General features: G+C 40.1%; 1 protein-coding gene across 2 annotated transcripts; it reads left to right on the top strand.

Annotated features, from left to right (window-relative positions):
• The first annotated feature begins 3,782 nt into the window (after positions 1-3,782).
• LOC310824706 (uncharacterized protein) lies at positions 3,783-10,791 on the top strand. 2 transcript variants are annotated; one of them, XM_083697967.1, is made up of 7 exons: positions 3,783-3,826; positions 4,176-4,207; positions 6,812-6,908; positions 7,497-8,453; positions 8,710-8,877; positions 9,052-9,147; positions 9,420-10,791. In XM_083697967.1, exons 4-7 carry the CDS (start codon positions 7,500-7,502, stop codon positions 9,744-9,746), a joined length of 1,545 nt encoding a protein of 514 aa, XP_083554093.1. In that variant the 5' UTR covers positions 3,783-3,826; positions 4,176-4,207; positions 6,812-6,908; positions 7,497-7,499; the 3' UTR covers positions 9,747-10,791. The 2 variants fall into 2 exon arrangements, with proteins under 2 accessions (XP_083554093.1, XP_083554092.1); XM_083697966.1 differs by lacking the exons at positions 3,783-3,826; positions 4,176-4,207 and having other exon boundaries at positions 6,655-6,908.
• Positions 10,792-11,085: the final 294 nt, after the last annotated feature.

The raw sequence follows: 11,085 nt of genomic DNA, 5'->3' as shown, positions 1-11,085 counted from the left end.
CGATGCAAATGTAACGAGATTTCGAACTGTTCTGTTGCACACGTTGGGACTCATTTTATTTTTCTACAAAAATCCTTTGCCATGACGGGAATCGAACCCGGGCCGCCCTGCGTGACAAGGCAGATTCCTATCCGCTAGACCATTTGGGAAGACTTGATATGTACACCCTAAGATATCTAAGTGTCATTTCGATGAGGTCTGTAGCAGAGGCCATAGAGCACAGCAAACAAATAATCATGTGTTTAAATATCCTTGTCGTTTTGAAAAATTACCATTGTCACCTGCACAGGAATGCCCTGCGGCCAACATTGAAGAAATGTGCTTCTCAAATCTGTCATTAACACTGTTTTCCACACGCTTTTTTCATTGCATTGCCATATAATCAATTGGTCATTGATGCGTCACGAATAACGACAATGCGTCGAAAATTAAAGAAATGTAAACATGAATTATGTTATTACTGTCTAAGCATCGCAAAGCTGTATGCGTAAAGGCGTCTGACGTCACAGTGGCTTGCCTGAAACAAAGGAATTAGAGAAACATGTGCTTACAGGGGCGTCGAACCGCCTTCTCCCGCTGATGGAGCAAAGTTGCTACAGTGACAAAGACAAGCTCCGCGCTCATGGGCAATTTATATGAGGCAACTGTGCTGCGAGTATCTAAGTAGTCGTCGTGCATGGATAAAATGCAATGTTTCAAACAGATCTGATGAATTCACCTACTTTGAAAAAGTGTGCGTTAGGGAGTTCTTTTGACACAAAGCGAAAATCTACAGTCAAGCGTCAATCAGCAGACAGTCGTGTGTTCTTTAGTAATGAGCCTGTTGTCAAAACGGCAGAAAAAAATGTTCACAAACGAAATATTGTTTCTACACTTAAAATGAACAAAGAAAAAATTAGCTAGCCTGATATAAGTCATGTTCATGACGATGCAAATATAACGAGATATCGAACTGTTCTGTTGCACACGTTGGGACTCATTTTATTTTTCTACAAAAATCCTTTGCCATGACGGGAATCGAACCCGGGCCGCCCTGCGTGACAAGGCAGATTCCTATCCGCTAGACCATTTGGGAAGACTTGATATGTACACCCTAAGATATCTAAGTGTCATTTCGATGAGGTCTGTAGCAGAGGCCATAGAGCACAGCAAACAAATAATCATGTGTTTAAATATCCTTGTCGTTTTGAAAAATTACCATTGTCACCTGCACAGGAATGCCCTGCGGCCAACATTGAAGAAATGTGCTTCTCAAATCTGTCATTAACACTGTTTTCCACACGCTTTTTTCATTGCATTGCCATATAATCAATTGGTCATTGATGCGTCACGAATAACGACAATGCGTCGAAAATTAAAGAAATGTAAACATGAATTATGTTATTACTATCTAAGCATCGCAAAGCTGTATGCGTAAAGGCGTCTGACGTCACAGTGGCTTGCCTGAAACAAAGGAATTAGAGAAACATGTGCTTACAGGGGCGTCGAACCGCCTTCTCCCGCTGATGGAGCAAAGTTGCTACAGCGACAAAGACAAGCTCCGCGCTCATGGGCAATTTATATGAGGCAACTGTGCTGCGAGTATCTAAGTAGTCGTCGTGCATGGATAAAATGCAATGTTTCAAACAGATCTGATGAATTCACCTACTTTGAAAAAGTGTGCGTTAGGGAGTTCTTTTGACACAAAGCGAAAATCTACAGTCAAGCGTCAATCAGCAGACAGCCGTGTGTTCTTTAGTCATGAGCCTGTTGTCAAAACGGCAGAAAAAAATGTTCACAAACGAAATATTGTTTCTACACTTAAAATGAACAAAGAAAAAATGAGCTAGCCTGATATAAGTCATGTTCATGACGATGCAAATGTAACGAGATTTCGAACTGTTCTGTTGCACACGTTGGGACTCATTTTATTTTTCTACAAAAATCCTTTGCCAAGACGGGAATCGAACCCGGGCCGCCCTGCGTAACAAGGCAGATTCCTATCCGCTAGACCATTTGGGAAGACTTGATATGTACACCCTAAGATATCTAAGTGTCATTTCGATGAGGTCTGTAGCAGAGGCCATAGAGCACAGCAAACAAATAATCATGTGTTTAAATATCCTTGTCGTTTTGAAAAATTACCATTGTCACCTGCACAGGAATGCCATGCGGCCAACATTGAAGAAATGTGCTTCTCAAATCTGTCATTAACACTGTTTTCCACACGCTTTTTTCATTGCATTGCCATATAATCAATTGGTCATTGATGCGTCACAAATAACGACAATGCGTCGAAAATTAAAGAAATGTAAACATGAATTATGTTATTACTGTCTAAGCATCGCAAAGCTGTATGCGTAAAGGCGTCTGACGTCACAGTGGCTTGCCTGAAACAAAGGAATTAGAGAAACATGTGCTTACAGGGGCGTCGAACCGCCTTCTCCCGCTGATGGAGCAAAGTTGCTACAGTGACAAAGACAAGCTCCGCGCTCATGGGCAATTTATATGGGGCAACTGTGCTGCGAGTATCTAAGCAGTCGTCGTGCATGGATAAAATGCAATGTTTCAAACAGATCTGATGAATTCACCTACTTTGAAAAAGTGTGCGTTAGGAAGTTCTTTTGACACAAAGCGAAAATCTACAGTCAAGCGTCAATCAGCAGACAGCCTTGTGTTCTTTAGTCATGAGCCTGTTGTCAAAACGGCAGAAAAAAATGGTCACAAACGAAATATTGTTTCTACACTTAAAATGAACAAAGAAAAAATTAGCTAGCCTGATATAAGTCATGTTCATGACGATGCAAATGTAACGAGATTTCGAACTGTTCTGTTGCACACGTTGGGACTCATTTTATTTTTCTACAAAAATCCTTTGCCATGACGGGAATCGAACCCGGGCCGCCCTGCGTGACAAGGCAGATTCCTATCCGCTAGACCATTTGGGAAGACTTGATATGTACACCCTAAGATATCTAAGTGTCATTTCGATGAGGTCTGTAGCAGAGGCCATAGAGCACAGCAAACAAATAATCATGTGTTTAAATATCCTTGTCGTTTTGAAAAATTACCATTGTCACCTGCACAGGAATGCCCTGCGGCCAACATTGAAGAAATGTGCTTCTCAAATCTGTCATTAACACTGTTTTCCACACGCTTTTTTCATTGCATTGCCATATAATCAATTGGTCATTGATGCGTCACGAATAACGACAATGCGTCGAAAATTAAAGAAATGTAAACATGAATTATGTTATTACTGTCTAAGCATCGCAAAGCTGTATGCGTAAAGGCGTCTGACGTCACAGTGGCTTGCCTGAAACAAAGGAATTAGAGAAACATGTGCTTACAGGGGCGTCGAACCGCCTTCTCCCGCTGATGGAGCAAAGTTGCTACAGTGACAAAGACAAGCTCCGCGCTCATGGGCAATTTATATGAGGCAACTGTGCTGCGAGTATCTAAGTAGTCGTCGTGCATGGATAAAATGCAATGTTTCAAACAGATCTGATGAATTCACCTACACTGTAAAACCGAACAGTACAAGCTGGTTAAAAAAGATGAGATGTATTAACTCATAATTTAAAAACGAACTGTTTCAACACAAACGGGCTGAGTCATTTTAACAAATTTCCAGTTTTAAGTTTACAGTCATTTACTTCTTTGATGATTATGATGTATTGTACTCAAATCATCTGACAGCAACTCTTAATCCACGTGATGACGTCACATACGTCCTTACGTGCTTCGACGTGCCTCTCCGGCCAAACTGTAAGTTTGTCCGCCATTACTGCCACACGCGCTTGCGGAACATCTATCATCTTAGATTTTCCTTGGTCGTCCTGCTCTGGTGAGTTATATCTTGGTTTGCATTTCATAATTTGCGTTGAATTACTTTGTTCATTAAATGCATATGTCTCAGTTCAAACCTAGAACAGCGGTTAGCATATCTGCCTCAGTAAAAGTGGAAAAAAATTCAAAAGTTGAAACCAGTATTTTAATTTGTTCCTCCACTGAAGTGGACAGTATTAACGTTATCTTTCATTAATTGTGCATACTTTAAACTTTTTCCACCATTAAACAGCGGCATGTGACAACATTTTTACTTAGCATGCCTGTTTCAGTAATAAAGGTTGCAGCCTGTCTAACTTTTAATTCTCTCTTTCTGTCTGTCTGTCTCTCTCTCTCTCTCTCTGCAGGCTGAAACTGAAGCAACAGGGCCTTCAATCTGGTATGTCTACTGAACATAATGTCATGTAAAACTTCGCCCCGTTTTCATTCTATATGTTAGAGTCGTAAATCTTTGGGATAATTTTGGTTTTGCAATGGCTTGGAGGTGCAAACTTTGTGCTACTGTCTTTGATAAAAGGACACAGTTGCTTGAACACTATCGTTTGCATCATAGCAATTTCTCCTCAGTCAGTCCATTGCCTTGTCTCTATGATGACTGTGTCTGCACATTTCATTCATTAAATGCATTGAAAACTCACTTAACCCGGTTACATACTCAGACAGTAGTGCAAAGTGACAATCTGGTGGGATGTGTGTCATTTGTCTGTGCTGTGTGTAAAATCAAACAACCTTTTAATGACAAAACTCTTCTTAGTCATTTAAGGACACATTTAAAACAGAATGAGATGGTGGATTGTCCATTCACAAATTGTCACTACCGTACTAATGTGTATTCCTCCTTCAATGCTCACAAAAGTAGGACTCATCCAGACTGTGAAGTCTCAGCTTTTAAGACCGAGATTATCTTGACAGAAACTGACTGCCAACCAGTTCAGAGCCAAGATGAATCTGATGAAGCTGGTCCCTCTTTTCTTGAGCTGGATGCTCCAGAGTGTAATCCTCCTGAGTCTGGATTTGACAGTGGTGAATTGCAAGCTCAACTGAGAAACAACTTGGCTTCTTTGTTCTTGAAAATGCACAGTGTTCTGCATGTATCAGAGATGGCGATACAAAACATAATTGAAAATTTGGCACTAATATTCACATTGTCCAAACCCCTTGTGAGAGACTCAATCATCGAGGTTTTAGGAGAGCATAGTCAGTCTATAAATGATGCTCTTCTTAATGAAATTGTGGAAGCTGTCATGAAAAGTAATGTTTTTGTCAGCACTACTGCTGAGGGTGCAGAGTTGTCCACTGCTAAGCGGAGGAAAGCATTTGTAAGGAGTAACTACCCTCTGGTAATGCCAGTACAGTATGCTGTGGATTCCACTGGGCACACAGCAGTGTATGTTCCAGTACTACAGATGCTTCAAATAATGTTTAAAAATACAGATCTTCTTGACAAGATTCAAGAAGCTAAACCATCACCACCTGGAATGTACATGTCTCATGAAGATGGAACATATTTCAAAGAAAATCCATTGTTGTCAGCAACAGGAGAGTTGAAGTTGTCACTGATTTTGTATGTGGATGACATTGAGCTAGCTAATCCTTTAGGCACAGCTAGGAAGATCCACAAGCTTTGTGCAGTATACTGGTTGCTAGCCAATGTACCCAGTATGTATCGGTCCAGCCTTCATGTCATACAGCTAGCTCTGCTGTGCAAAGTACCTGATTTGCAGAGTTGCGGTTATGAAAGTGTCCTTTCACCTTTGTTGAAAGATTTGAGAACTCTTGAGCAGGATGGCATCTTTATTGAACCTGTCGGCCAATGTGTAAAAGGCACTGTCATGTGTGTTGCAGCTGATAATTTGGCTGCTCATGGTCTTGCAGGCTTTGTACAGTGCTTCAGAGGAGATTACACCTGCAGATTTTGTGTCTGTACTGCAGCTCAGATACAGTCCAAAGAAGTTTCTGAAGGAGAGTTTTCCATGAGAACAGGGACCTGCCATGATCTTCATGTGCAGAATGTTGTGCAAGGAGAAAATGTGTCTCATTTTGGCGTTAAGGGTGAGTGCGCTCTCAGTAAGACATTGCAGCATTTTCATCCGATTTCTGGTTTCCCGCCTGATATACTTCACAACCTTTTTGAGGGTATTGTGCCAGTGGAGTTGGCCTTGTGCATCCGTGAGATGATTCGTCTGAAGTACTTCACACTTGAATATCTAAACACAAAGATTCGCACATTTCCATATCAGCACTCTGATAGGCTTGACAAACCACATCCAATCCCAAAAACTTTTGCTGCCAAATTAAGCATTGGTGGGAATGGGCATGAAAATTCCACTCTGCTGAGGTTATTGCCTCTTATGGTAGGAAGTAAAGTTCCTGAAGGAGATGAAACATGGGCCATATTGATGGACCTGAAAGACATTGTGCAGCTGGTGTTGTCCCCATCTTTCACAGAGGAATCCATCCAGTACATGCAGGCTAAAATAAGTGATCACAGACAGGGTCTTCAAGCAGTGTTTCCAGACTTTAAGCTCCGACCCAAACATCATTACATTGAGCATTACCCAGAACTGACAAAGCGTTTTGGGCCACTTGTTAACCTGTGGACCATGAGGTTTGAGGGGAAACATCGGTTTTTCAAGAGGGTGATACACGACACACAGAATTTCAAGAATGTCTTGAAAACTCTTGCAACCAGGCATCAGCATATGATGGCATATCACCTCAATGCGCCATCTTTTTTCAGACCCCACACACAAGCCTCAAGTGTCACCTCGGTCCAAGTCCAAACACTGCCACAAGTGGCCAAAGACTTCATACAGACAAAGACAGACAGCCAAAACATATACAGTACATCAAAGGTCTCCATAAATGGCACAGAGTTTGCAAAAGGAATGTTTGTTTCTGCAGGCCAGACTGGAGGACTTCCAAAATTCAGCAGAATTGAACATGTACTGCTTGTGAACAACTCTGTGTCTTTTCTTTGCAGGGACTTCGAGTGCTGGTACATTGAGCATTTAAGATCATTTGAGCTGACATCTACAGGCAACTTCTTTGTGCATCAGCTGTCAGACTTAAATGACACAGTAAGCCACACAGCATACATTATTGATGGGCATTTGATGTTGACGCAAAAAAGATTTATTTTGATCAGAGACTTGCAGCATTAAAATGTATTTAGAAGCAGGCACCTGTACTGTACCATAGTGCTGGGCAATATGGACAAAATCAAATATCAAGATATTTTGACAAAATACCCCTATTAATATTTCAACAATATTGTAGGGATGATTGTTTGTGCTTTCACAAAATATTTACACAATGAGTTTTGATAAATAATTATCAGTAATTAGGATATAATGACTAAGTGGGTACAGGGAAATAATAGAACAGCTAGATCAGATTGTAATGCAGCCTTTAAACCAGGAAATGACAAAACTTATGCCATATCACCATATGACCATATCTGGTCTCATATCATGATATCCTTACATTGCCCAGCTCTATTATACAGTCCCTTGAAACAGTGCCCTCTGCTTGAAATAATGACTTGCACCAATCATAAACAATGATTTTCGTTGAAAACTGAAACATGAAGGAAATTGTTGGCAATTCTTTTCAGCCAAATGGTTCTCATTAATGAATTCTGTCTCTCTTTTCCTTCTTAATGATAGGAAATGGCAGCTCAAAACTTCCTTCTTCATGTCCATACCTCCCCAGACATTGTTAGAAAGATGACTTTAAGTTCACGTCCAGAATCTGTGGATGAGCTAAAAATGATGATGAAAGAAAAGTTTAGGCTAGACGAAGACTTTAGCCTAGCATACCAAGATCCAGATTTTGATGGGCAGTTATGTTCACTTGTAGACATTGAAGAACTTCCACAGAAGGCTGTACTGAAAGTGATCAGGTCCGAGAGTGATGCCAGTTCAGTAGCATCAGATGACACAATAATATTGCCTCATGCTATGACTCCAGCCAGGGCTGAAAGATGGCCTGATGTTTTTCCAGTGCCAACTTTTTCTCATGACGTAGAATTCTTACTTGGTGAAGGAAATGCTACATATGAGAGAACAGGGAGAACTCTTAGATTATCTAAGGGACAAAAGCATGATATTCTTGAGAGCCTTGCTAACAAAATGCATAGCTTCACAGCATACCCTGAGGATAAGCACTTGTCAGTGGTAGCAGAAGCACTTGTTACCAAGCATCCCTGTCTTAAAGAGCCAGGATCTCAGACAGGATGGTATGGTTGGAAAAATAGTCTGAAGTTTAAAATGGGAAACTACCGCAGTAAGTTGAGTCGTGCAGGGATTTTTGAGGTAGTTGTAAATTCTGGGAAGAGGAGCAGAAACAACCCAGACAGACAAGCTCCCCATGCTAACATCAAAAGAGCAAAGAGGGCAGAGGTGAATTTCCTCCCTAATTTCCCAAGAGGTGAAGATGCTGCAAGCCTTGAACAAATGAGACTCCAAATCGTGGATGAAGTGAAGATGAGTGACAAGAACCTTCTCCTGATTGGAAAGTTGATGCAGACCACCTTTGCCCTGCGGCGCAAAGAGGTCATCGGTGATGAGCCACTTGTCGGTGAGATCCTGGAACGCTGGCCTGCCCTCAAAATTGAGTCACAGGTAATATGTTTCTTACAACACACATTTGAGTAGATGTATTAAATATAATTATTTTGTGTGGCTGTGTCGGTGAGAACTTAAACAGTCTTCCTCTAATATAGATTAATTTTTCTCCAAAAGCTAACAAGTGGCCATAGTATGTCAGTGTACAGGCATTAGTGTGGCAGTTTCCATTGCCATGTGTCTTATTTTTCCTTCTCGGAAAGGACACATATACAATACTCTGATTTAAACAGTCATTTTATTTTTTTTACAGATCTGTGCAGAGTTTCACAGAATCTCAAACATCAACCTGAAGAACTGCTTCTATGCTGAGTTGGATCAACACACCCCCCGTTTTCTGAGCTTGTTCAGGAAGAAAGCTGCACGCACAGGGAAAGTAGCAGAAGTCCTCAGTGAGATCTTCAGGATTTATGACCTCCAGGTACGTTGTGTAAGCTTCTTGGTGCTTGATAATGACGCTACAGTAGAGTTTTCTTTATATTTGGTAGGACTCTGACCTCTAAAGACATAGGAGGGCTCATTGTTATATTACAGTGTTGTGTGGCTATGCTGTCTACCAGCCATAGTAAAGCAAGAATATGTTCTCACACCCAAGGAACAAGTTGACGTCTATGTCAGACGTGCTGCTGTCCTCCGTGCTCTCCCTGCATATTTGCAGGAGAATGACTCCGGATTTCTGAAGCAATGGGATGTAAGTATATTATGGGATGTCAGTATATTATTTTTGGTCAAAGAGTTACATTTTTTCTGTTACTCGAATCTAGAAAATCTAGTGAGTAAATTTGAAAAACTCAAAGGATATGTTTCTTTCCAGAAAGCATGACCTGGTTACTCAAGATAAGAGCTTATATACACACATACATACATACATACATACATACATACATAGTGGCTGTTAAGTATCTTTGGGAAATAGCTGAGGCAGTTTGGGGTCACAGGTAACATCTCTGTTCTTGTCTGCAGATGTCGCAGTCTGATGAACCAAACATCGACGACATACCAGTTGGGCTCCTCTTGATCAGTGCCAATTCAACAGATGCCACATTCTTCTGCCCAGAGAGGATTGCAGTCGTGCTTGAGGGTAACATGGTTATTGATCTCCCCACAATCGCTGACGCATTTGTCATGCTTTTTGCACTGATTTATGCGCTGCATCTAAGTTACCCAAAAGCCTTGGCCAATACATTTGACTTTACCCAGAAAGTCTTGATGGGCCTGGACTCCCTGGAGGATGGGAAGCTGAAGCCTAGGGTGTTGAGCCTTAAAAATGCCATTTTGGCAGTGGAGTAATTTCAAGTGTATGGACAAACAAAAACAAGGTTGCTCCTTTACTTGATAGACTTTTTTTTTCTTTTTTCAAAAACCTCTTAGAGATATGTTTCGACAGTATTCTCAGTGAATTTTGAATGTGTTACTGTTCAAAAGTGATTTTTGATGTAGTGTTTGTACTGTATAACATGTATAGCCATTTCTGTTATTTCTGTGTATAACAGAAATGGCTACAGCAGTACAAATATATTTTTTTGGAAAACAGTTTATGTTTTGGAGTAATGTAAAACAAGTAGCTTCTTAGTAGTGCGTTCATTTTTGCTATACTGTTTGTACTGCTGTAGCCATTTCTGTGATATCGTTAATGTATGGGTGATGATCAATGAACAGAACTGTTTATGATAATATTGGATTTTAAAGGGATAGTTCGGTTTTTTTTACAGGAAGTTGTATGACATCCTCACCATCAGTGTCGTGCATCAACAGTGACTTTTCCCCCACTGCGTCCTGTGAGCAGAGTTCTGGCCCGGTTTTGGTGTTGAAGTAGGGATGATTTTTCTTTTTCTCCCCCCAGAAAAATTGTGTATTCACATATCTGTTTGTCCACTCATAAATGTGGTGGTTCTTTCCTCCGGCCATTTCCTTAGGCCTTTGCACTGTTTTATAAGTACTACCAGTACTGTATTTTTGATGTTAATGTTGGAGTGTTTGTACTGTATGGAAGTGAATAGGGTTGGAGATATCCTATATATGGTGACAGTTAACGATCAGATATATTGCCATGTTCATAAGCATCTAATTCCTTTTATTTTTATATACATAATGGTTATGGCAATATTGGATTACTATAATTTTGGCATCAGTGTGATGAAATGCCTTGACTTGTCGGGTATTTAAAACCACAAGATTTTTGTTTAAAAATGTTCACGATGTATATCAGTATCATGATAAAACTTACCTGTACCATGAAAGGAGTTCATTGTCCACTTCTAGAAGTGATAATCCTCTTGCCATTTTCCAAAGGTACTTGCACTGTCACTTTGCTGTTACTTGCTGTTACTTAATAAAAGACTGTATTTCTTGTCTGTATAACTTGTATTTAAATTATGTAAGTCTGTTTTTAATGTTTACTCAAAGTATGTTTGTATTTTGTAGTCAAAGCTACTTAATACAATTTATTGTATTATTAAATATCACGTTCATGGAATTTTAAGTTACAACTAAGTGAAATATTTAAGTATATTGAACTTAAATAAGTTAAGTTAATTTAAAGTGAACATTGTCTTGCTAAGAAATTAAATGTTTTCTGTTAAACGTAACAAATATGTTTTAGTTAGTTCTACTTAATTTTAATTAGTAC

Source organism: Argentina silus, assembly GCF_951799395.1.
Source record: "Argentina silus genome assembly, contig: scaffold_43, whole genome shotgun sequence".
Taxonomy (NCBI): domain Eukaryota; kingdom Metazoa; phylum Chordata; class Actinopteri; order Argentiniformes; family Argentinidae; genus Argentina; species Argentina silus.
This window is presented reverse-complemented; position numbering and strand designations above follow the sequence as displayed.